The sequence below is a fragment of the Chlamydotis macqueenii genome, chromosome W (genome assembly GCF_036417535.1).
Source record: "Chlamydotis macqueenii isolate bChlMac1 chromosome W, bChlMac1.mat, whole genome shotgun sequence".
Lineage (NCBI taxonomy): Eukaryota > Metazoa > Chordata > Aves > Otidiformes > Otididae > Chlamydotis > Chlamydotis macqueenii.
Genome location: NC_141592.1, coordinates 6,602,932 through 6,628,806, shown reverse-complemented (window position 1 = coordinate 6,628,806; position 25,875 = coordinate 6,602,932). Strand labels below are relative to the sequence as shown.

General features: G+C 46.5%; 1 protein-coding gene across 1 annotated transcript in view; it reads right to left on the bottom strand.

Moving 5' to 3' along the window:
* LOC147596559 (E3 ubiquitin-protein ligase UHRF2-like) overlaps positions 1–21,976 on the bottom strand; it is a 74,596-nt gene extending 52,620 nt beyond the window's left edge. Inside the window, exon 1 of the mRNA XM_086769578.1 lies at positions 21,765–21,976. Coding sequence (XP_086625704.1) covers positions 21,765–21,958 — 194 coding nt within the window. The 5' untranslated portion in view covers positions 21,959–21,976. The remainder of the gene's footprint in view (positions 1–21,764) is intronic.
* Positions 21,977–25,875: the final 3,899 nt, after the last annotated feature.

Below are 25,875 nucleotides of genomic sequence, written 5' to 3'. Positions count from 1 at the left end.
TACACAGTCTCTCTCTCACTCCCCCCACCCTCCGAGAGAATAGGGGGAGATGATATAAGAAAAACGGCTCGAGGTTTGAGATAAGGACAGGGAGAAATCCTTAAAGTTACCGTTATGGGCAAAACAGACTCAACTTGGGGAAAACTATTCATTTATTTCTAAAACTAGCAGGAGAATGAGACAGGGAACAAGATAACCTCCCCCCACCCCTCCCTCTTCCCGGGCTTAACATTATCTCTACTACCTTCCCCTCCCGAGCGGCACGGGGGGGGGAAAAGGGAATGGGGGTTGCGGTCAGTTCATCACACGTTGTTTTACGCCGCTGTATCATCGTCGGGGGAAGAACTCCTCACATTCCTCCTCTGCTCCAGCGTGGGGTCCCTCCCATGGGCCACAGTCCTTCGTGAAACTGCTCCGGCGTGGGTCATCTCTTCCACGGGGTGCAGTCCCTCTAGAACAGCTGTCCCAGCGGGCCCTCCACGGGCCACAGCCTCCTTCAGGCCCCTCCGTGGACCTCCATGGGCTGCAGGGGGACAACCCGCTCCACCATGGTCTTCACCACGAGTTGCAGAGGAATCTTGGCCAGAAGCCGTATTACTCCTCCCCCTCCTTCTTCACTGACCTTGGCGTCTGCAGCCGTTCCTCACAACAGGCTGGCAGACGCCTCTCAGGATCCTTTTTACATCTTATTCACTTCTCATCTCCTCTCCACTTCTTGCAGCCGGGCCGGGCCGAGTTGGGCCCAGTCGGCTGCCCGGCAGGAGGCCAGAGGGTGAGGCCTGCAAGGCCCATGAGGCTCGCGCCTCCCCCTCTCTGCCCCCCGCTCAGCTGCTTCACATCTTCTCCTCCTCTTTTTCCTGTTTTCCCCTACTTAAATACGTTATCGCAGAGGCGTTATCACGGGACATTCTGCTACCAATTGGCTCGGCCTTGGCCAGCAGCGGGTCCGCCCTAGGCCCGGCCGAGTCCACTGAACAAAGGGGAGCGACTTCTAGCAGTTTCCTACAGAAGCTGCCACCTTAGGCCCCCCCTCACTAACAAAACCAGAACAAGTGCTTATACAGGATCAAGGCTGTCTCTTTTTCCTACTCCACATAGATAGGTTAGTTATCAATCTCACTTTAGATGTAGCCCCTATGGTAAAGGAAGACCTATCTGGATGTCCCACTGAGGCCCAGTGGCTCCCACTAGTCAAAAAGGGTCATGATCCATTCAGAGCCTATTTATTGTCAATAAGCACTTGCTTTACAGGTGCAGTACCTAGATATTATAAGAGATAGTCTCTGCTATGCCCATTCTGTTATCTTCCCATGTCCCTGAAGATGCAGCTACAGTTAACAACAAACCCCCTTGTGTTCAGGTAGTTAAAAATCCCCTTAAGCTTGAGCAAAAGGGTCGTGACCCAAAGCACCTTGAAGCATGGAAAGACTATTTGTCCCTGGGCATTCCTGAAAAGGCAATCCTCATTTTGGTAGCAAGGGGCGGCAAGGTGTGCAAGTCTCATATCGGAAATGAGAGCATGCTTTTTTTTTAGGGCCAGTTCTATTCAATATTTTTATCAATGATCAAGATGCAGGAGTTGAATGCACCATTAGCAAGTTTGCTAAACTGGGAGGTGCTGTTGACTCTCTCAAGGGACGAGAGGCCTTACAGAGGAATCTACATAGATTGGAGCATTGGGCAATCATCAATGGCATTAAATTTAACAAGAACAAATGCTGGATTCTACACTTGGGATGGAGTAACATTGGGCACAAGTATAAATTGGGAGAGGAGTGGCTGGAGAGCAGCCCTGCAGAAAGGGATCTGGGGGTGCTGGTTGACAGCAGACTCAATATGAGCCAGCAGTGAGCCCTGACAGCCAAGAGGGCAAACCGCATCCTGGGGTGCATCAAATACAGCACAACCAGCCGGTCAAAAGAGGAGATTATCCCCGCTGTATTTAGCGTTGGTGCAGCCTCACCTCGAGTACTGTGCGCAGTTTGAGCCCCACAATTTAAGAAGGATGTTAAGGTCCTTGAATGCATCCAGAGGAGGGCAACAAAGCTGGTGAAAGGGCTGGAAGGCATGTCCTATGAGGAGCGGCCAAGGACTCTGGCTTTGTCTAGTTTGGAGAAAAGGAGGCTGAGGGGTGACCTCACTGCTCTCTACAGCTTCCTGAGGAGGGGAAGCGGAGAGGGAGGTGCTGATCTCTTCTCCCTGGTATCCTGTGACAGGATGCATGGGAATGTTTCAAAGCTGCACCAGGGGAAGGTTTAGACTGGACATTAGGAAGCGTTTCTTTACCGTGAAGGTGGTCAAACACTGGAACAGGCTTCCTAGAGAGGTGCTCGATGCCCCATGCCTGTCAGTGTTCAAGAGGCATTTGGACAATGCCCTTAACAACATGCTTTAACTTTTGGTCAGCTCTGGAACGGTCAGGCAGTTGAACTAGATTATCATTGTATGCCCCTTCCAACTGAACTATTCTATTCTATTCTTTACTTGCCACTTTCCTTGCCCTTTCTGAACTCGTTGGGGATTGCCTCCTTACACTTAAAGTTTTACATCCTATTCTTCACAATGTCTTTTGCAATGTTCCTTTCCTGAAGGATGTGTGTGGAGGCAGAGAGTGCAGCACAGCTGTTTGACATTGACGAATTTGGGCTATGTCCTTGAACACCACTTGCTCAATAACAAAAACCAGCAACTAGAACAAGATAAGGAAATGCCAAAGGCAAAAATAGTAAAGACAACCAAAAAACTATAACCAATCCAAATGAAGCATAAGGCTCATGAACAGTATATTGCTACCAATCAAATTAGATAATTGTGTGCGCTTCGCATGTAACTTAGACTATAAAAGACTAATGCTGACTAACAATAAAGGTCTCTGGAACACCATCCACGGAGCCTGTGCAATTCATCCCTTCAAATGGTGACCCCGACGTGATAGGGGCTTCGACAGTGCTGAGGAAAGTGTCCGGAGGGACCCCAGCCGAACTTTACAAGCTGACGGTGGGACCGCGGCTTTAATCCCAGGACATCAACTCTTGAAGGCAGGTGAGTGGCTGGGGCATAAAGATGGGATCTAACATATCCGCAGAAGAGGAAGCAATAGTTAAGTTATTGCTTCAACTATTGGCAAAGTGAGACCAAGAATAAAGTGGCGGAGATAAGAGCCGCGGTCCCCGAGACCAACGATAAAGCAGCGGAGACAAGAGCCGCAGTCCCTGAGACCTAAATCTGCACAACAGACGCAGGTGAGCAGCCAGGGGAGATGGGATCTTCAATGTCAGCCGAGGAGAAATATATTGTTAGAATTTTTGTCAAAATCCTCGGGAGTTGTGGGTTAAAGTACGATGAAATGCAGCTGTGTCTGCTGCTAGGAACAATGAGAAGCACTGCTTCAAAGGAACATAAATAAATTTTAACGATTCTAACAAAAGTTTTAGAGGAACAGAACTGTGCTATTAATAACACTGACCTGAAGAGCTTGTTGATTTGGGTGTCTGCTCACCTGGCAGATGCTAACACCTCTAATATATATACGGTGGGCACCTGGGACAGTTTAAGTATTGAACTATGGGACTGTGTAACGCAGGGTGACCCTGCTGCTCAAAGGTTGTTACCAGCGTGGCGTGTAATGTTTGAAGCCTTGAAGAATCACATGCAGAAGGGGGATCCGACAGCACCTGTTACCCCGTCCGCTCCTCCGCCCGTGGAAACAAAGACTAACAGTGAGCCAGAAGGTCCCTTTGATCCAGGTCCCATAGATCTGAAAAAGGAGCCCTCAGTCTTTGGAGCTTCCTCGCTATAGAGGTGGCATGTTTGTGTGTGTGTCCTTTGTGCAGTGTCATACCTTTTTTGTGTGTGTTTGTGTGTCGTTTGTGTGTCTTTTGTGTCAGCAGTGTCATATTTTTGTTACTGTTTGGTGGTGTTGGTGTGGACGTGAGCTTATTCCAGCTGATCTGTATTTGTGCTATAGCTGAGTGTTCTGGTGTGTGCAGTGTCACAGGTCGACCCCGTTGGAACAAGTGATACATCCAGGTTGGTATCGTTGCCATGCAAGGTGCAGTGGATAGGCAGTGCAAACAGAGAAATTAACGGATTATAGTCTGGAGGAAAATGAAAGTTTCCTAGACAGGTATAGGCAGTCTGTGTGTGTGTGTATGGGCATGGAGTGAATGGTATGGAATAAGGGGTGAATACTGTCCTGATTTCAGAAGGGATGGAGTTAATTTTCCTCTCAGAAGCTTTGGGTTTTGTATGTGAAGAATGTTGATAAAAATGCTCTGATGATACCAGTTGTTGTGAATGAGACCAAGGACACTGTCTGGCTTTCCAAGTCTCGTTAACGTGCAGGTGCAGGAAGCTGGGCCAAAGACAGACAGAGTATCGGTCATTTGGACATCGGGTGGTGAGAGATTGTACATTGTTCATTTTGTATATATTAATGTCCTTATATTTTGTTGTTATTGTAGTTTTCCTCTTAGTAAACTGCAGTGTAAGGCAATGTGTGATTAGCTGACCGTGGCCCCCATTCCCTCTTCCCGCCCCCCATCCCTGTCCCGCTCAGGGGGCGGGGGAAGGAGGTGGAGATGGTGTTAAGCCCGGGCAGAGGGAGGGGTGGGGAAAGGTTATCTTGTTCCCTTTCTCATTATCCTGCTTTGGTTTTGGTAATAGACGAGTGGTTTTCCCCAGGTCGGGTCTGTTTTGCCTGTAGCGGTGGCTTTAAGGATCCCTCCCTATTCTTGTCTTAAACCTCGGGTTTTAGATTTCTCCTCTTATATGCCTGGGGACATGGCCGCTGCCAGGCGCGCCCCCCTGCCCCCCCCCCCGACATGGTTAACAGATACTCCTGTCTGGGTCGACCAGTGGCCTTTAGCAAGAGAAAAGCTGCAACATTTGAATGAGTTGGTTGAGGATCGATTACAACTTGGACACATACAGCCAACAGACAGTCTCTGGAATGCACCTGTGTTTGTAATACAGAAAAAATCGGGTAAATGGCGACTCTTACAGGATTTAAGGGCAGTAAATTCAGTAATTGAGGATATGGGACCTTTGCAGCAGGGGTTACCATCTCCTTCAATGATACCTCGAGATTGGAATGTTATCATTATTGATTTAAAAGACTGTTTTTTCACTATACCTTTACATCCTGAGGATGCTCCACGATTCGCATTTTCTGTGCCTTCAATCAATGCGGGAGAACCCAGTCAGCGATATCATTGGACGGTACTTCCGCAGGGTATGAAAAACAGTCCAACCATCTGCCAATGGTACGTCACAAAGGCCATAGCACCGGTAAGGCGCTTGCATAGGAATAGCCTCATTTATCATTATATGGATGATATCTTAATTGCAGCACCCGATGATTCTCTGGTGGACAGAGTTCTTAATGATATCACCAGTGCATTATCCCAATTTAAATTGGTTATGGCTCAAGAGAAAATTCAAAAGGTATGTCCCTAGCAGTATCTTGGCTGGCAAATTATGGAAAGAGCAATTAGGCCGCAAAAGTTAAAAATCCCTCAAACAGTGTTTACCTTAAACGATTTGCAGAAATTGCTGGGAGCTATCATCTGGGTATGCCTGGCTCTAGGCCTCTCTACAGAATTGATTTCTCCACTATTCCAAATAATTAAAGGAGACTCAGATTTAACCTCCCCTAGGAGACTGACTCCAGAAGCACAAACGGCATTACAAACAGTTTTGCTACAGGTCTCCATTCATTGGCCTAACCAATGCTGCAATTTTTAGGAGAATTAATGTGTATCCAGCAACTCATTTAAGTTGCACTCCCATAAAAAATGCCTTGACAATATTTACAGATGGATCAGGAAAAACGCACAAGACCATGATTGTGTGGAAGAAAAATGGTGAGTGGCATCATGACGTACAATTGGTAGAAGGTTCAACCCAAATTGTAGAACTTGCGGTGGTGGTACGAGCTTTGTATAAGTGGAAAGATGAATCCCTCAATATTGTCTCTGATTCTGCCTATGTGGTCAATGTAATACAATGCGCTGAACGGGCAATGGTAAGGGAAATTGATAACCCTTTGTTGTATGACCAGTTTCAACAGCTATTATCGGTATTACAAGTGCGGGATCATCCTTACTCTATTGTACATCTGAGAGCTCACACCTCGCTTCCAGGACCTGTCACAGAAGGTAACACGAGAGCAGATGCTCTCACTAATGTGGCCCTCGTTCCAAACACACTCATGCAAGCTAAGCTGTCCCATGAATTTTATCACCAAAACTCTGCAGCCCTTCAAAGACAATTTAAGCTGACACAGGAACAAGCTCGGGCAATTGTGCGTTCCTGTAGCAGTTGCCAAAACACAATTATGCCACCTCTATATGGGGTTAATCCACGCGGTGTGTGCTCTCAAGAATTATGGCAATCTGATATAACTCATGTCCCGTCATTGGGCCGACACAAATATGTACATATAACTACTGACACCCATTCCAGCTTATTGTTTGCCTCTTCTCACACAGGAGAACGTGCTCGAGATGTTTGCCAACACCGGATGTCAGCGTTTCCTTTCATGGGGGTTCCCACGTGTAAAAACAGATAATGGGCCAGTGTATGCTTCTCGCGCAGTCCAAACCTTCCTTGCTCTTTGGGGCATCGAGCATGTTACTGGTATCCCACATAACCCCACTGGACAGGCCATCATTGAATGTGCCCATGGTACGCTTAAAAATATGCTGGTAAAACAAGAAGGGGGAATGGAAGGGAAATCTGCAAACAAAAAGTTAGCAAAAGCAATGTATGTGCTCAATTTTCTAAAATCGATGGAGTGACAATTCTTCCCCAATACAGAAACATTTTGGATCATCTACTGTACACGAGGCCATCCAAGGGCAAGCTCCGGTGATGGTTAAGAACCTGGAAACAGTTTAAGTGGGAAGGACCATTTCCTCTTATGATGTGGGGGAAAGGATATGCTTCTGTCTCTACAGGAGCAGTGAACAAGTGGATCCCTGCACGATGGGTACGACCAGCGCTCCAAGCTGCCTTGCGTTCATCGGACTGTTAACAAGCTGTGTGGCAGCTCCATGGACATCAGTCATGGAAAGAACAAACGTGTGGGTAACTATGGCTGGTGCCACAGGACAGGATACCATTTGTCTGTCTGTATCATCTGCAGATAACCCTTTCAGAACATGCTTGGGCAATCTGCCAGATAACGGTAGGACGGCAACTCTGTGTAAAACAAAAGCAGCCACGAGTGCTGAGTGCTGAACCACAAGAGATGGAACTTTTGGGATCAGTAAAGATGGACTTCTGTCTATTTTTTTTTAACTGTTCAAGAGCTAATGTTTCTAGAGGGGTAATGATTATAAATGCTTTAAGACCTATATATCGCAATGACACAGCATGGTGTAATCATGCGAGCACTAACATATCAAAATCCAGACAGCATAAAAGACCTAAACGAAGCATACATAGCTTTGAATCTGATTGCCAAGATAATATAGAGTTTTGGAAACCAAGTGAAATTATTGCTGCTTCAGTCTTTGCACCTGGTGTGGCAAGTGCCCAGGCAGTAGCTACGCTAAATAAATTGGGCTTTTGGCTTGCTAAGCAAACAAATGCAACTGTATCGGCACTATCAATGCTGCTAACTGATGTAGATTCTGTACGCTACGCTGCTTTACAAAACAGAACCGCTGTTTGCCTGCAGAGCACATATTTGACAGGCCTTGTTGCATGTGCTGGCCACGCGTGCAGCAACGTCTAGTCAGTACTCTTTCACTGAATCTGCTGAGGGTATAAACAGAGGTGGCTCGGAGCAGAGGAGCGAGAAGGGACCCAGAGTACACTTTATTTACAACAGGGGATGCCCTGAATGTGCTGCGCCTGCCTCCTTTCTCTGCTCTGACCCGGCTGATCATCATCCTCGTGCTCAGCGGTGTCTCCGGCTTAGTTGGGTTGGTAACAGAATAGAGCAGCAATAGATTTTTTATTATTAGCACAAAATCATGATTGTCAGGATTTTGATGGGCTTTGCTGCATGAATCTGTCTGATCATTCGGAATCTATTCACAAAAGTATTCAAAACTTGCAAAAAGGAGTACAAAAACTGCAACAAAGGGATGGTTTTGATATATTCAGAAATCTTTTTGGTGGATTGATAAAAGCTTATTACAAATAGCTGCAGGATGCTTATTCATGCTTTTTATATATGTATTTTGATCTGTATTCCGTGTGTGTGTTGAAATGTGTGCAGACTTTAATAGATAAAGCGTTGAAACAAGCCTCTTCTCATAAACAAAGAAGGGGGAGATGTGGGTATTTCTTGAGCCAGTATGGTATCAGTGAAAGCACACCAACCTTGGAGGAGGGATACAATCATGCTCGCTGGAAGAAAGCCATGGAATGAGAAGGGAAGCTTTAAGATACAAGACATCGTTAGCAGAATTTATGGCTTGTTTCAACAGAGGCCTGCAAAAAACTAGTCACTGGCCTTGTAGATAAGAAGGTTGCTGGACTTGTTATGTCTGTAATAGTAGAAGAATGCTGTAGTAGAAAATTACTACAAGGTAGTGAAACTTAGTTTTGTTTAGCAGTCATGAATATGTATAACGTGTGATCAGTAACTTTATTGGCTAAGCTTGTGTGTGGCATAACTGGGTGGTTGCTACCCTTGGTCAAAATCGGAACTGTGATACTAGGCATTATACTAGGCATAATCATTATCATTTCATGCTTGGTCACCTGCCTACAAAAAATGATACAGAGAATACTACATCAGGTATTGATAGTAGAAAAACAAAAAGGGGGAAATGTGGGAACAGAGAGTGCAGCACAGCTGTCTGACATTGACGAATTTGGGCTATGTCCTTGAACACCACTTGCTCAATAACAAAAACCAGCAACTAGAACAAGATAAGTAAATACCAAAGGCAAAAATAGTAAAGACAACCAAAAAACTATAACCAATCCAAATGAAGCATAAGGTGCGTGAACAGTATATGGCTACCAATCAAATTAGATAATTAAGTGTGTGCACTTCGCATGTAACTTAGACTATAAAAGACTAATGCTGACGGACAATAAAGGTCTCTGGAACACCATCCACGGAGTCCGTGCAATTCATCCCTTCAGATGTGCACAATCCATTACCGTTCAATGCTGAGTTTTTGGTATCTTCACTATCATGAAGAGAGTCTGACCTTGAGGTCCCATCCATTTTATTCTCACTCCTTTCTCAATTCCCTATTCTGCAGCTACCAATGATCTCTAAGTCTCATCTACTACAGAAGCCCCTCCTTTCACCACCTTCACAAATGAGCATGTATTCCCCCTACCAACACCATCACCACAGCTCTAATTACAGGGGTACTAGGACCAGATTTGTATGAAGTAGTTCTTAAAAGAGTAACTCAAATAACTACCCGTCGCTTGGCTTGTAGCCTAGACAGGATGCATTTTGATCTTTTATTGTAGATTGACTCCTTTGACATCCTGCTACTCTGAAGAAGAAATCAGAGTTCTTCCTGTCTCTGGGTTCACTACATTTTCAGGAAAAATGGGAAAATTTGGCTTATGGAATCCACTATTTTAATATTGCCAGATCCGTGATCTATCCCATGGATCATCAACAATGGTCCTGGCATGGAATGAAAGGATGGCAATTGGTAGACATTGAAGATCACATTCCTGAGCCAGGTCTAGAGTTCCTGTGTCAAGGAAATTCCTTTAGAACCTTTGATATGTGCCTTAATTCTCTTAGCAGAGCCTGTCATTTCTCAATAGGCCCCAATGAACAGAGACAATACTCAAGATTTAAATACAGTAACTGAAACTAGCATTCAGTCGAGGCAACAACTCCGGTGCCAGCACAGCAGAGTGCCTTAGTGCAGTGCACAAGGGGATTTCCCAAACCAGAGAACCTCAGGGGGAGCTGAGAGAGCCTCCAGGAGCCCGAAGCTCGTGCGACAGCAGCTGACAAGACCTCGGCAGGACCAGGAGCAACAGCAGCCAAGCCCCTCCCATGTATAAAGGAAGCCCTTGGGGAGCGCCAGTGACCAGGGTGGGCAAACAGGGCGTGGCACATCAGCAAAGGCATGGCGTGGCACATCAGCAAAGGCATGGTGCGGCAGTTTGCGCGGAAAGGCACACAGGAAGGGCGTCTCTTTGAAGGAGGGGCATTCCACTGGCCAAGTGAGAGACTTGAAGTACACCTAACCCTGCAACCGGGCACTGTTCTGTGACCATGTGCACAGGTAAAGGGCACTAGTCTTACCTGACCCTCAAGGAAGAATGGTGGGCACTTGTCTGAGAGCAAAGCCTGCAGCTCTGGCTGAGAAGTCTGCACCAGCTACCCCAGTGGTGGCCAATGCCTCCACGCAGACAGAGATGCTCAAGGGAGAGGTTGCAGTGCAGACCTCAGAGTGCAGGAAGTGCCTAGACCTTTCTCCTGGGGCAGGGACAGGTGGCAGCCCTGCCTGCAAAAGATGTGCCCAGGTGGAGGAGCTCCTGCAGCAGATGGCTGAGCTGCAGGAGGCGGTGAGAAGGCTGCATAGCATCAGGGAGGCTGAGAAGGAGTTGGACAGCTGTTTCCAAGGACCCACAGCCAAACAGTCAAAAACCACCCCACTGGCACACACAGAAAGGAGGGAGGGCAATGATGCTGAAGAATGGAAGCTTGCAAAGGCAAGGACCAGCAGGAGGAAGAGACTTCTCCCGAAGCCTGAGGTGCCCTTGCAGAACTGCTTCACTGCTTTGCAGGCTGAGGAGGAAAGACCCAGCACATCAGGAGAGATGCTGGAGCTGAGCAAGGCAGCCTGACCTGCTCCCTGTATAACAACCAGTGCAACTAAGAAAAGGCAACGGGTGATAGCAGTAGGCAACTCTCTCCTGAAAGGTACAGAGGCACCCATTTGCTGACCTGACACACTCTCTAGAGAGGTGTGCTGCTTACCAGGGGCTCATATCAGGGATGTCACTGAGAGACTACCAAGCCTCGTACAGTCCACTGACTCTTATCCACTGCTATTGTTTAACAAGGGCACCAGTGGCACCAAGGGCACCAGCAGCCTGAGGAGTATCAAGAAGGATTACAGAGCCCTGGGAGCAGTGGTAAAGGACTCTGGAGCGCAGGTGGTCTTTTCATCAGTCCTCCCAGTCAAAGGGAAGGGGTTTGAAAGGGCCAGTCTAATCATGCGAATCAACAAATGATTAAAGGACTGGTGCCACAGCCAGGGGTTCAGCTACTTAGACCATGGGACACGCTTTGAGAAACCTGGTCTACTGGGGGCTGATGGGGTCCACCTGATAGAGAAGCAGAAGAGCGTCTTCGGTCATAGGCTTGCCAAGCTGGTGAAGAGGGCTTTAAACTAACGTTGCTGGGGGAGGGGAACCTCAGTCCATCCCACTCCTACCAGTTTGATGCCAGTGCCAGCAACAGATGCCCAGAGCCTGGAGAAACTTCACAGGACAGCAGGAGAGCACCTGAAGAGCAGCACAAAGGTATTCCAGTCAGTAAGCCAGCTTCATCGGGGGCCCAATTTAAATGCCTCTATGCAAACACACTTAGCATGGGGAATAAATAAGAGGAGTTAGACATGTGCACGCCTGCAGGGCTATGATCTTATTGGCATCACAGAGACATGTTGGGATGGAAGGATACAGGGTCTTTAGGAAGGAAAGGCAGCAGAGGCAAGGAGGGGGTGTCGCCCTCTATGTCAGTGACCAGCTGTAGTGCATGGAGCTCTGCCTGGGGATGGATGAAGAGCTGACAGAGAGCTTATGAGTCAGGATTAAAGGGAGAGCAGGGGGACATTATAGTGGAGGGTCTGCTACAGGCCACCTGACCTGGAGGACCGAGCAGATGAGGCCCTCTATAGACAGATAGGAGCAGCCTCACGGTCACAAGCCCTGGTCTGCATGGGGGACATCAACCACCCCAATGTTGCAGTAAGGGCACGGACTCCGTGGATGGTGTTCCGGAGACCCTTATCGTCTGTCAGCATAAGTCTTTTATCTCTTTTCTAAGTTACATGCGAAATGCACGCGCTTAATCATCTAATTCAATTGGTAGCAATATACTGTTCACGCGCCTTAAACTTCATTTGGATTGGTTATAGATTTTTAGTTGTCTTTACTACTTTTGCCTTTGGTATTTACTTATCTTGTTCTAATTGCTGTTTTTTGTTATTGAGCAAGTGGTGTTCAAGGACATAGCTCAAATTCGTCAATATCAGACAGCTGTGCTGCACTGTCTGTTCCCACATTTCCCGCTTTTTGTTTTTCTACTATCAATATCCGATGTAGTATTTTCTGTATCATTTTTGTAAGCAGGAGAATCAAACACGAAATGTTAATGATTATGCTTACTAGGATACCTAATATCTCAATTCCGATTTCAGCCAAAAATAGCAACCACCCAGTTATGCCACACACAAGCTTAGCCAATAAAGTTACTGATCACACGTTATACATATTCATGACTGCTAAACAAAACTAAGTTTCACTACCTTCTAGTAATTTTCTACTACAGCATTCTTCTACTATTACAGACATAAAACTCCAGTAACTTTCTTATCTACAAGGCCAGTGACTAGTTTTTTGCAAGCCTCTGTTGAAACAAGCCATAAATTCTGCTAACGATGTTTTGTATCTTAAAGCTTCCCTTCTCATTCCATGGCTTTCTTCCAGCGAGCATGATTGCATTCCTCCCCCAAGGTTGGTGTGCTTTCACTGACACCGTACTGGCCCAGCGAAATACCACATCTCCCCCTACTTTGTTTATGAGAAGAGGCTTGTTTCAATGCTTTATCTATTAAAGTCTGCACACATTTCAACACACACGGAATACAGATCAAAATACATATATAAAAAGAATGAATAAGCATCCTGCAGCTATTTGTAATAAGCTTTTATCAATCCACCAAAAAGATTTCTGAATATATCAAAACCATCCCTTTGTTGCAGTTTTTGTACTCCTTTTTGCAAGTTTTGAATACTTTTGTGAATAGATTCCGAATGATCAGACAGATTCATGCAGCAAAGCCCATCAAAATCCTGACAACTATAATTTTGTGTTAATAATAAAAAAATCTATTGCTGCTCTATTCTGTTACCAACCCAACTAAGCCGGAGACACCGCTAAGCAAGAGGATGATGATCAGCAGGGTCAAAGCAGAGAAGGGAGGCAGGTGCAGCACCTTCAGGGCATCCCCTGTTGTTCATAGAGTGTGCTCTGAGTCCTTTCTCTCTCTTCCACTCTGAGCTGCCTCTGTTTATCCCCTCAGCAGATTCAGTGGCAGAGTACTGACCAGGTGTTGGTGCACGCATGGCCAGCACATGCAACAAGGCCTGTCAAATATGTGCTCTGCAGGCTAGCAGCGGTTCTGTTTTGTAAAATAGTATAGCGTATAGAACCTATATCAATTAACAGTGTTAATAGTACTGATATAATTGCATGTGTTTACTTATGTCCTGGTTTCAGCAGGGATGGAGTTAATTTTCTTCTCAGTAGCCGGTGTGTTTTGGATTTTGTGTGTGAAGAATGTTGATAAAAACATTCTGATGATACGAGTTGTTGTGAATGAGACCAAGGACACTGTCTGGCTTTCCAAGTCTCGTTAACGTGCAGATGCAGGAAGCTGGGCAAAAGACAGACAGAATAATTGATCCAAACTGGCCAAAGAGAGTATTCCATGCCATCAACGTCATGCTCAGTATATAAGTGGGGGTTGCCCATGGGAGGGGGCATCATTTTTCAGTTATTCCTTTTCTTGTCGGGTATCCGTTTGGGCACCCTTGGCATTCTTTTCTTCTCTCTTGCTTGCTGGCATCGTTCCCTCTACCTTGCTAGCTTGCTCTCCCCCTTTGCTTGCTGCTCGGTGTTGTTCCTGTGATCGCTGCTCAGGACGGGCTGTGTCGGTCATTCGGACATCGGGTGGTGAGAAATTGTACATTGTTCATTTTGTATATTTTGTATATATTAATATCCTTATATCCTGTTAGCTTTGTAGTTTTTAGTATTTTCAGTAAACTGTTTTTATCTCAACCCACGAGTTTTCCTTTCTTCCCAATTTCTCTCCCCTGTCCCACTAGGTAGGGGCAGGGTGAATAAGAAACTGTGTGGTGATCCGGGCTAAACCACCACAACTTAGCAAGCCAAAAGCCCAATTTATTTAGGGTAGCTACTGCCTAGGCACTTGCCACATCAAGTGCAAAGATTGAAGCAGCAATAATTTCACCTGGTTTCCAAAACTCTATATTATCTTGGCAATCAGATTCAAAGCTATGTGTACTTCGTTTAGGTCTTTTATGCTGTCTGGATTTTGATATGTGCTCGCATGATTACACCATGCTGTATCTTTGCAATGTATAGGTCTTAAAGCATTTACAATCATTACCCCTCTAGAAACATTAGCTCCTGAATAGTTAAAAAAATAGACAGAAGTCCATCTTTACTGATCCCAAAAGTTCCATCTCTTGTGGTTCAGCACTCAGCACTCGCGGCTGCTTTTGTTTTACACAGAGTTGCCGTCCTACCGTTATCTGGCAGATTGCCCAAGCATGTTCTGAAAGGGTTATCTGCAGATGATACAGACAGACAAATGGTGTCCTGCCCCGCAGCACCAGCCATAGTTACCCACACATTTCTTCTTTCTGTGACTGATGTCCATGGAGCTGCCACACAGCTTGTTAACAGTCCGACGAATGCAAGGCAGCTTGGAGCGCTGGTCGTACCCATCGTGCAGGGATCCACTTGTTCACTGCTCCTGTAGAGACACAAGCGTATCCTTTCCCCCACGTCATAAGAGGGAATGGTCCTTCCCAATTACCTGTTTCCAGATTCTTAACCATCACCGGAGCTTGCCCTCGGATGGCCTCATGTACAGTAGATGATCCAAAATGTTTCTGTATTGGGGAAGAATTGTCACTCCATCGATTTTAGAAAATTGAGCACATACATTGCTTTTGCTAACTTTTTGTTTGCAGATTTTCCTTCCATTTTCCTTTTTTTTTTTTTTAAACTATTCATTTATTACTAAAACTAGCAGGATAATGAGACAGAGAATGAGATAACCTCCCCCCACCCCTCCCTGTTCCCGAGCTTAACATTATCTCTACCTCCTTCCCCTGCCCCCTGAGCGGGACAGTGGTGGGGGGGGGGGGCGGGAAGAGGGAACAGGGGCCACGGTCAGCCAATCACACGTTGCCTTATGCTGCAGTATACTAAGAGGAAACCTACAATAACAACAAAATATAAGGACATTAATATATACAAAATGAACAATGTACAATCTCTCACCACCCGATGTCCAAATGACCGATACTCTGTCTGTCTTTGGCCCAGCTTCCTGCACCTGCACGTTAACGAGACTTGGAAAGCCAGACAGTGTCCTTGGTCTCATTCACAACAACTCTGATCATCAGAGCATTCTTATCAACATTCTTCACATACAAAACCCAAAGCTTCTGAGAGGAAAATTAACTCCATCCCTGCTAAAACCAAGACAGCATTCACCCCTTATTCCATACCATCTACTTCATGCTTATACGCACACACACACACAGACTGCCTATACCTGTCTAGGAAATTTTTTACTTTCCTCCGGACTGTAATCCGTTAATTTCTCTGTTTGCACTGCCTGTCCATTTCCACTTAAAGATCTTATAACTTAACGCTGTGCCTTATACGCAATAATATCAACCTGGATGTATCACTTGATCTAACGGGGTCGACCTGCGACACCGCACACACCAGAACATTCAGCTATAGCACAAATACAGATCAGCTGGAATAAGCTTACATCCACACCAACAACACTGAACAGTAATAAAAATATGACACTGCTGACACAAAGGACACACAAACACACACAAAAAAAGCACTACACCTTTTACACAAAGGACACACACACAAACACGCCACCTCTATAGCGAGGAAGCTCCAAAGACCGAAGGCTCCTTTTCCGGATCTATGGGACCTGGATCAAAGGGATTTTCCTGGCTCGCTGTTAGTCTTTGTTTCCACGGGCAGAGGAGCGGACGGGGTAACAGGTGCTGTCGGATCCCCTTTCTGCATGTGATTCTTTAAGACTTCAAACATTACACGCCACGCTGGTAACAACCTTTGAGCAGCAGGGTCACCCTGCGTTACACAGTCCCATAGTTCAACACTTAAACTGTCCCAGGTGCCCACCGTATATATATTAGAGGTGTTAGCATCTGCCAGGTGAGCAGACACCCAAATCAACAAGCTCTTCAGGTCAGTGTTATTAATAGCACAGTTCTGTTCCTCTAAAACTTTTGTTAGAATCGTTAAAATTGATTTATGTTCCTTTGAAGCAGTGCTTCTCGTCATTCTGGTCTCATGGACCACAGCTCTTTACCCGCCGCTTTCTCCCTGGTCTCGTGGACCGCGGCTCTTACCTCCACTGCTTTATTCTTGGTCTCAGGGACCGCGTCTCTATTCTCCGCTGCTTTATTCTTGGTCTCGGGGACTGCGTCTCTTACCTCTGCCGCTTGCAGCTCTTGTCTCCGCTGCTTTTTCGTCCAGCCAGGGGCTGCCACCAGTTGCTCTCTTTCCGCGAGTTAATGTCCCTGTTCAGGCGCCATATGTTGCAGTAAGGGCACAGACTCCGTGGATGGTGTTCCGAAGACCTTCATTGTCCATCAGCATAAGTCTTTTATCTCTTTTCTAAGTTACACGCGAAATGCACGCGCTTAATCATCTAATTCAATTGGTAGCAATATACCGTTCACGCGCCTTAAACTTCATTTGGATTGGTTATAGATTTTTAGTTGTCTTTACTACTTTTGCCTTTGGTATTTACTTATCTTGTTCTAATTGCTGTTATTTGTTATTGAGCAAGTGGTGTTCAAGGACATAGCTCAAATTCTTCAACATCAGACAGCTGTGCTGCACTCTCTGTTCCCACACCCGATATCTGTTGGAGAGGCAACAGAGCAGGGCATAGGCAGTCCAGGAGGTCCCTGGAATGTGTGGATGATAACTTCCTCCTGCAAGTGATAGAGAAGCCAACAAGGAGAGGTGCTATGCTGGACCTTGTTCTCACCAACAAGGTGGGGCTGGTGGGGAATATGGAGCTCAAGGGCAGCCTTGGCTGCAGTGACCATCCTTAGGGCACCGAGGAGGGCACACAGCAAGGTCTCTACCCTGGACTTGAGGAGAGCAGACTTTGGCCTCTTCAGAGATTTATTTGTCAAAGTACCATGGGATAAAGCCCTGGAGGGAAGAGGGGCTCAAGAAAGCTGGTTAATGTTCAAGGATCACCTCCTCCAAGCTCAGGAGCGATGCATCCCAACAAAGAGGAATTTGGGCAAAAACACCAGGAGGCCTGCATGGATGAACAAGGAGCTCCTGAACCAACTCAAATACAAAAAAAAAGATGCCTATAGAGGGTGAAAGCAAAAACAGTTAGCCTGGAAGGAATGTAGAGAGGTTGTCCAAGCAGCCAGGGATCAGGTTAGGAAGGCTAAAGCCCTGACAGAATTAAATCTGGCCAGGGATGTCAAGGGCAACAAGAAAAGGTTCTATAGGTATGTCAGTGATAAAAGGAAGACTAGGGAAAATGTGGACCCTCTTCAGAAGGACACGGGAGATCTGGTTACCTGGGACATGGAGAAGGTTGAGGTACTCAATTACTTTTTTGCCTCAGTCTTCGCTAGCGAGTTCTCTAGCCATGCAGCCCAAGTTGCAGAAGGCAAAAGCAGGGACTGGGAGAATGAAGAACTGCCAACTGTAGCAAAAGAGCAGGTTCGGGAACATCTGAGGAACTTGAAGGTGCACAGGTCCATGGGACCTGATGAGATGCATCCGCGGGTCCTGAGGGAACTGGCAGATGAAGTTGCCAAGCCACTGGCCATCGTATTTGAGAAGTCGTGGCAGTCCGGTGAGGTTCCCACTGACTAGAAAAGGGGAAACATAACCCCCATTTTTAAAGAGGGGAACAAGGAAGACCCAGGGAACTACAGGTCAGTCAACCTCACCTCTGTGCCTGGCAAGGTCATGGAGCAGATTCTCCTGGAAAATGTGCTAAGGCACATGGAAAATAAGGAGGTGATTGGTGACAGCCAACATGGTTTCAGCAAATTGTGCCTGACCAATTTGGTGGCCTTCTATGACGGGGTGACAGCATCGGTGGACAAGGGACGAGCAACTGACATCATCTGCCTGGACTTGTGCAAGGCATTTGACACTGTCCCACACAACATCCTTCTCTCTAAACTGGAGAGACGTGGATTTGACGGATTGACCACTCGGTGGATAAGGAATTGGCTGGATGGTCACACTCAAATAGTTGCGGTCAACGGCTCAATGTCCAAGTGGAGACCGGTGACAAGTGGCATTCCTCAGGGGTTGGTATTGGGCTCGACGCTGTTTCACATCTTGTCATCGGCATGGACAGTGGGATAGGCCTGGCAAGGTCATGGAGCAGATTCTCCTGGAAACCATGCTAAGGCACATGGAGAGCAAGGAGGTGATTTGTGACAGCCAACATGGCTTCACCAAGGGCAGATCATGCCTGACCAATTTGGTGGCCCTCTATGACGGGGTCACAGCATCAGTGGACAAGGGACGAGCAACGGATATCATCTACTTGGACTTGTGCAAAGCATTTGACACTGTCCTGCACGACATCCTTCTCTCTAAACTAGAGAGACATGGGTTTGATGGACGGACCACTCAGTGGATGGCCACACTCAGAGAATGGTGGTCAAGGGATCAATGTCCATGTGGAGACCGGTCACGAGTGGCATCCCTCAGGGGTCCGTGTTGGGCCCGGCCCTGTTCAACATCTTTGTCGGCGACATGGACAGTGGGACAGAGTGCACCCTCAGCAAGTTCGACGATGACACCAAGTTGTGTGGTGCCGTCGACACGCTGGAAGGGAGGGATGCCATCCAGAGGGACCTTGACAGGCTGGAGAGGTGGGCCCGTGCCAACCTCATGAAGTTCAACCAGGCCAAGTGCAAGGTCCTGCATGTGGGTCATGGCAATCCCAGGCACAAATACAGGCTGGGTGGAGAATGGATGGAGAGCAGCCCTGAGGAGAAGGACTTGGGAGTGCTGGTGGATGAGAAGCTCAACACAAGCCGGCAATGTGCCCTTGTGGCCCAGAAGGCCAACCGCATCCTGGGCTACATCAAGAGGAGCATGGCCAGCAGGTCGAGGGAGGTGATTCTCCCCCTCTATTCTGCCCTGGTGAGACCCCACCTGGAGTACTGTGTTCAGCTCTGGAGCCCCCAACACAAGAAGGACATGGACCAGTTGGAGAAGGTCCAGAGGAGGGCCACAAAGATAATAAAAGGGCTGGAGCACCTTTCCTATGAGGACAGGCTGAGAGAGTTGGGGCTGTTCAGCCTGGAGAAGAGGAGGCTCCGGGGAGACCTGATAGCGGTCTTCCAGTACCTCAAGGGGGCCTACAAGAAAGATGGGCAGAGGCTGTTCAGTAGGGCCTGTTGCAATAGGACAAGGAGTAATGGTTTTAAAATAGAGGGGGGTAGATTTAGACTGGATATTAGGAAAAAATTTTTTACAATGCGAGTTGTAGAACACTGGAACAGGTTGCCCAGAGAGGTGGTGGATGCCCCATCCCTGGAAAACGTTCAAGGCCAGGCTGGATGAGGCTCTGAGCAACCTGATCTAGTCGGGGATGTCCCTGCTCCTTGCAGGGGGGTTGGACTAGATGACCTTTGAAGGTCCCTTCCAACCCTAACCATTCTATGATTCTATGATTCTATGATTCTATAGAGTGCACCCTCAGCAAGTTCGACGACGACACCAAGCTGTGTGGTGCCGTTGACACGCTGGAGGGGAGGGATGCCATCCAGAGGGACCTGGACAGGCTGGAGAGGTGGGCTCGTGCAAACCTCATGACGTTCAACCAGGCCAAGTTCAAGGTCCTGGACGTGGGTCAGGGCAATCTCAAGCACAAATACAGGCTGGACAGAGGATGGATTGAGAGCTGCCCTGAGGAGAAGGACTTGGGAGTGCTGGTTGATGAGAAGCTCAACATGAGCCAGCAATGTGTGCTTGGAGCCCAAAAAGTCAACCACATCCTGGGCTGTATCACAAGAAGTGTGGCCAGCAGGTTGAGGGAGGTGATTCTCCCCCTCTGCCCTGGTGAGACCCCACCTGGAGTACTGTGTCCAGCTCTGGAGCCCCCAACCTAAGGACATGGATCTGTTGGAGCAAATCCAGAGGAGAACCATGAAGATGATCAGAGGGCTGGAGCACCTCTCCTATGAGGACAGGCTAAGAGAGCTGGGACTGTTCAGCTTGGAGAAGAGGAGGCTCCGGGGAGACCTTATAGCAGTCTTCCAGTACCTAAAGGGAGCCTACAGGAAAGCTGGAGAGGAACTTTTGACAAGGGCATGTAGTGACAGGACAAGGGATAATGGCTTTAAACTGAAAGAAGGTAGATTTATATTATTTATATCTATAAGGAAGAAATTCTTTACTGTGAGAGTGCTGAGACACTGGAACATGTTGTCCAGAGAAGTTGTGGATGCCCTATCCTTGGAAATGTTCAAGGTCAGGTTGGATGGGACTTTGAGCAACCTGGTATAGTGGAAGGTGTCCCTGCCGATGGCAGGGAGGGTTGGAACTAGATGATCTTTAAGGTCCCTTCCAACCCAAACCATTCTATGATTCTATGATTCTATTTCTGGAAAAGCTGTGTATTTTTATGATCTTCATGTCCTTCTTTATATGTTGACTCTACATATAGCCATACTTTATGTTATATATACCTGTTATTTTACAACCCTGTCTGTATGTGATTTTATCTGTACTGCCCCAATTATCACTTATCAAGTACTGTCAACTAACTGTACCCTCTACTACTGCATCACCTCTACCCCTATCAGTATGAATTTACCTCTGATTGAATGAGTTTTGCCACACGAAGACTTACATCGACTATTGAAACATATGAAGGAGCAGACACAACAAACTAATAGTTGTCCACCGTGATACCACAGAGATCAAACAAATCCTGGAATGTGTTAAAAAAATAGTCAAATATAGTTGATGAGAATCCCTTCTAGGATGATCTACCACAGCTATAAGGATGTCTCACTTAATTCCCCTAGGTTTTATACTTATTTTGACTGGTTTCTTACTTGTTCTAGTCAGTATATTATATATTCGTACTTGGCTCACATTATTCTGATGGTTTCTCAACGCATCACCTTATTGACTGCCTTGATTCTAACCCTTCATTACTCCATGACCAAACTCCCCTCTGCACCTGATGCCCTTGGGGAAGTGGGAGGCATTGACATGGGTCTTGGCCTTATGCCGCCATGACAAGATGACCACCCTTTCCCCCACTGAGTTGCGTAAGCAAGGGAGGAAATGGGGAGCTAGTATTGCCTTATATGGTATTTCTGTGTCCCATGCACATCAAGGATGTAGTTGGCATAGAGGGGGAAGGAGATGTGGGATGTGATGATTGGTTAACAAGTCCAGATAGTGCTTCCGTGACTCAACAGTAAAAGAGGACAGTCTGATCAGGCAGGTATCATCTCCGTATGTTCACCATGATCTACTGAGAAATGACAGACTCCGCTAGGGGAATTAAGGCACATATCAAAGGTTCTAAAGGAATTTCCTTCACACACGGACCCCAGACCTGGCTCAATTGCAGAAATACAGTATGTTAATGTTAACCTAATGATGAGTAGGAAACAAAAACTAAAAGCTTTAGGTTTTGTTTGCTTGTTTAAGAATGTAAATAGACTTTCCATATCGGCCAAAGAAATCTTACCCCAGCAGAATTTTAGCATGAACCTCTTTGTTAGTCCTTGAAATTTCTCTCAGAGAGGTAATTTCTGCATCAAACCAGAATCCTCTTTCTTCTGGAGTCTCAACATTGTAGTTAACCATTACCACATCACCCACTTTTAGTTCACTCCACTTCAGAATGGTTCTTGCTCGTGGTCGAAGATTTTTGGTGTCCATTTCTACTATGCCATTCTCTGGATACCTTGAAAGGCAAAACCAAACAGAAGTGACAATTAGTACTCCCAAAGTATTAAGAAATAAATGAAAGATAATGTTTTTCAGAAGCACAATTTTTAAAATAACTTTTGGTAGTGTTAATGCTTAACTCTGTTTAAAAATTTGATCTAGTATATTTTTTCTAAATTTTATATTAGTCTAAAAGTAGACTAGTGACTTGACTAATCTCATAGTGGAAAAAGCATCCAGCAATCCAAAGGAAAAAAAATCATTCATGAGCATTTGATGATTTCTTCTTATAAGTTCAAGTTCAAGTTTCCACATTGTTGTGGTTTAACTCTCGTCACCACACAGTTTCTCACTCTCCCTCTCCCTACCCAGTGGGATGGGGGAGAGAAATTGGGAAGAAAGGAAAACTCGTGGGTTGAGATGAAGACAGTTTACTAGAATAGCAAAGGAAAACTACAATAATAACAGAATATAAGGATATTAATATATACAAAATGAACAATGTACGTTTTCTCACCACCCGATGTCCCAATGACTGATACAGCCCGTCCCGAGCAGCGATCACGGAAACGAAAAGGAGCGAAGGAGCAAGCAAAGGAGCGAAAGTGAGCCAGCAAGGTAGAGAGACCGATGCCAGCAAGCAAGAGAGAGACGAGATGGAGAAAATGGATGCCCCTCCCATGGGCAACCCCCACTTATATACTGCGCATGACGTTTATGGCATGGAATACTCTCTTTGGCCAGTTTGGGTCAATTATTCTGTCTGTCTTTCTCCCAGCCTCCTGAACCTGCACATTAGCGAGACTTGGAAAGCAGGACAGTGTCCTTGGTCTCATTAACAACAACTGGTATCATCAGGGTGTTTATCAACATTCTTCACATACAAAATCCAAAACACACTGGCTACTGAGAGAAAAATTAACTCCATCCCTGCTGAAACCAGGACACACATAGGCACAGATCAAATTTGTTCTCAGTAAAGTCAAAGGACCCAATTAAGCCAACAGTGAAAAACAAGAAAGATAAAAACTGGAATATTTAAAATTGCTCAATTCTAATTTAACTTGGCTTTCATATGTTTGTTACATTTACACCAATTTCAATAACAACATAGCTAAGCAATGTTACATCGTTAAAAAAAAAAACCAACCCTACAAACATAGCATGTGTCAAAAAAAAATGTTATGATGAAGATTGCACAGGTCCACATTCTATTTACCAAATAATGTTTAAAAAAATTACTGCAGAAACCCATAACCAAAATCAGGACTATTTCTAAGACTTTCTAATCGACATGGCAGCTAATTGTTGTAAAGTATTTTTCTCTTCAGTTATAAAATTAAAACCCTATTATGTTAAATTGGAGAAGCATTACTTCAGGTTTTCTCTTAATGAGATACAGTAAGGGTTGCAAAATTATAAGAAATAAAGAACAGGCAGAAATTAAAAAAAAAAGACAGTGCACTAAAAGACGTTTAAGGGATTTGAGGTTCTTTGGCAGGTTTTCTTTTTTAAACTAGAAATCTGATTATCCCTCCCCCAACCCAGCTATATTATGAATAATTTCTGGTGAGCTCTATTCCCTTTTCAAGCTGAGAGACATTCATTTAGAACAATTGAAGTAGGGCTATTTGAATGAGATCGTACTACAGTTAAAGAGCACAAAACAAATAAAAAAGAGGTGCTGATGGTTTTGGAGGTGCCAATTCTGTTTAACAACATAGCCTTAAATTCTCTATGTAAAGTAATTTTGCAGTGACGGTAGAAGTTGCATAGCCTCCCTATGTGCTGGAAAAATTGTGCAGTATGGACACTGAAAATAACCATGGAAAAATAAAGTTGAACTGTTATAAAAAGATAGAAATATAACCTCTAAAACTGTCGTAGTTCAGCCCCGATCGGGACCAGACTACGCAGTCTTTCTCTCTCACTCGCCCCACCCTCCGAGAGAACAGGGGGAGATGATATAAGAAAAACGGCTCAAGGTTTGAGATAAGGATGGGGAGAAATCCTTAAAGTTACCGTCACGGGCAAAACTATTCATTTATTACTACAAACAGCAGGATAATGAGACAGAGAACAAGATAACCTCCCCCCACCCCTCCCTCTTCCCGGGCTTAACATTAGCTCTACTACCTTCCCCCCACCCCGAGCGGCAAAGTGGGGAAGAGGGAATGGGGGTTACGGTCAGTCCATCACACGTTGTCTTACGCCGCTGCTTTGTTGTTGGGGGAAGAACTCCTCACATTCCTCCCCTGCTCCAGCGTGGGGTCCCTCCCATGGGCCACAGTCCTTTGTGAAACTGCTCCGGCGTGGGTCATCTCTTCCATGGGGTGCAGTCTCTCCAGAACAGCTGCCCCAGCGGGCCCTCCATGGGCCACAGCCTCCTTCAGGCATCCACCTGCCCCGGCATGGGGTCCTCCACAGGCTGCAGGTGGATCTCTGCTCCTCCATGGACCTCCATGGGCTGCAGGGGGACAGCCTGCTTCACCATGGTCATCACCACAGGCTGCAGGGGAATCTTGGCCAGGAGCAGCATTACTCCTCCCCCTCCTTCTGAACTGACCTTGGCGTCTACAGCCGTTCCCCTCACAAGAAAAATTCTTCACAACAGGCTGGCAGATGCCTCTCAGGATCTTTCTACATCTCATTCACATCTCATCTCCTCTCCACTTCTCGCAGCCGGGCCGGGCTGAGTTGGGCCCAGTCGGCCACCCAGCAGGAGGCCAGAGGGTGAGGCCTGCAAGGCCCACAAGGCTCGCGCCTACCCCTCTCTGCCCCAGCACAGCTCCTTCACATCTTCTCCTCTCTTTTTTTTCCCCTATTTTCCCCTTCTTACATATGTTATCGCAGAGGTGTTATCACGGAACATTCTGCTACAAATTGGCTCAGCCTTGGCCAGCAGCGGGTCTGCCCTAGGCCTGGCCGAGTCCACTGAACAAAGGGGAGCAACTTCTAGCAGTTTCCTACAGAAGCTATCACCTTAGGCCCCTCCTCACTAAACAAAACCAGAACACCTGGATACCCAGGACATGGAGAAGGCTGAGGTACTCAATGACTTTTTTGCCTCAGTTTTCACCAATAAGGGCTCCTGTCATGCCACCCAAGCTGCGGAAGGCAAAAGCGGGACTGGGGGAATGAAGAACCCCCCACTGTAGCAGAAGAGCAGGTTTGGGATCATCTGAGGAACCTGAAGGTGCACAGATCCATGGGACCTGATGAGATCCTGGGGGAACTGGCGGATGAAGTTCCCAAGCCACTGGCCATCCGTCGTGGCTATCTGGGGAGGTCCCCGATGACTGGAAGAGGGGGAACATAACCCCCATTTTTAAAAAGGGGAACAAGGAAGATCTGGGCAACTACAGGCTGGTCAGCCTCACCTCTGTGCCTGGCAAGGTCATGGAGCAGATTCTGCTGGAAACCATGCTAAGGCACATGGAGAGTAAGGAGGTGATTTGTGACAGCCAACACGGCATCACGAAGGGCAGATCGTGCCTGACCAATTTAGTGGCCCTCTATGACGGGGTTACAGGATCAGTGGACAAGGGATGAGCAACGAACGTCATCCACCTGGACTTGTGCAAGGCATTTGACACTGTCCCACACTACATCCTTCTCTCTAAACTGGAGAGACATGGTTTTGATGGACGGACCACTCGGTGGATAAGGAATTGGCTGGATGGCCACACTCAGAGAGTGGTGGTCAAGGGATCAATGTCCATGTGGAGACCGGTCACGAGTGGCATCCCTCAGGGGTCCGTCTTGGGCCCAGCCCTGTTCAACATCTTTGTCAGCGACATGGTCAGTGGGATAGAGTGCACCTTCAGCAAGTTCGCCAATGACACCAAGCTCTGTGGTATGGTCGGCACACTGGAGGGAAGGGATGCCATCCAGAGGGACCTTGACAG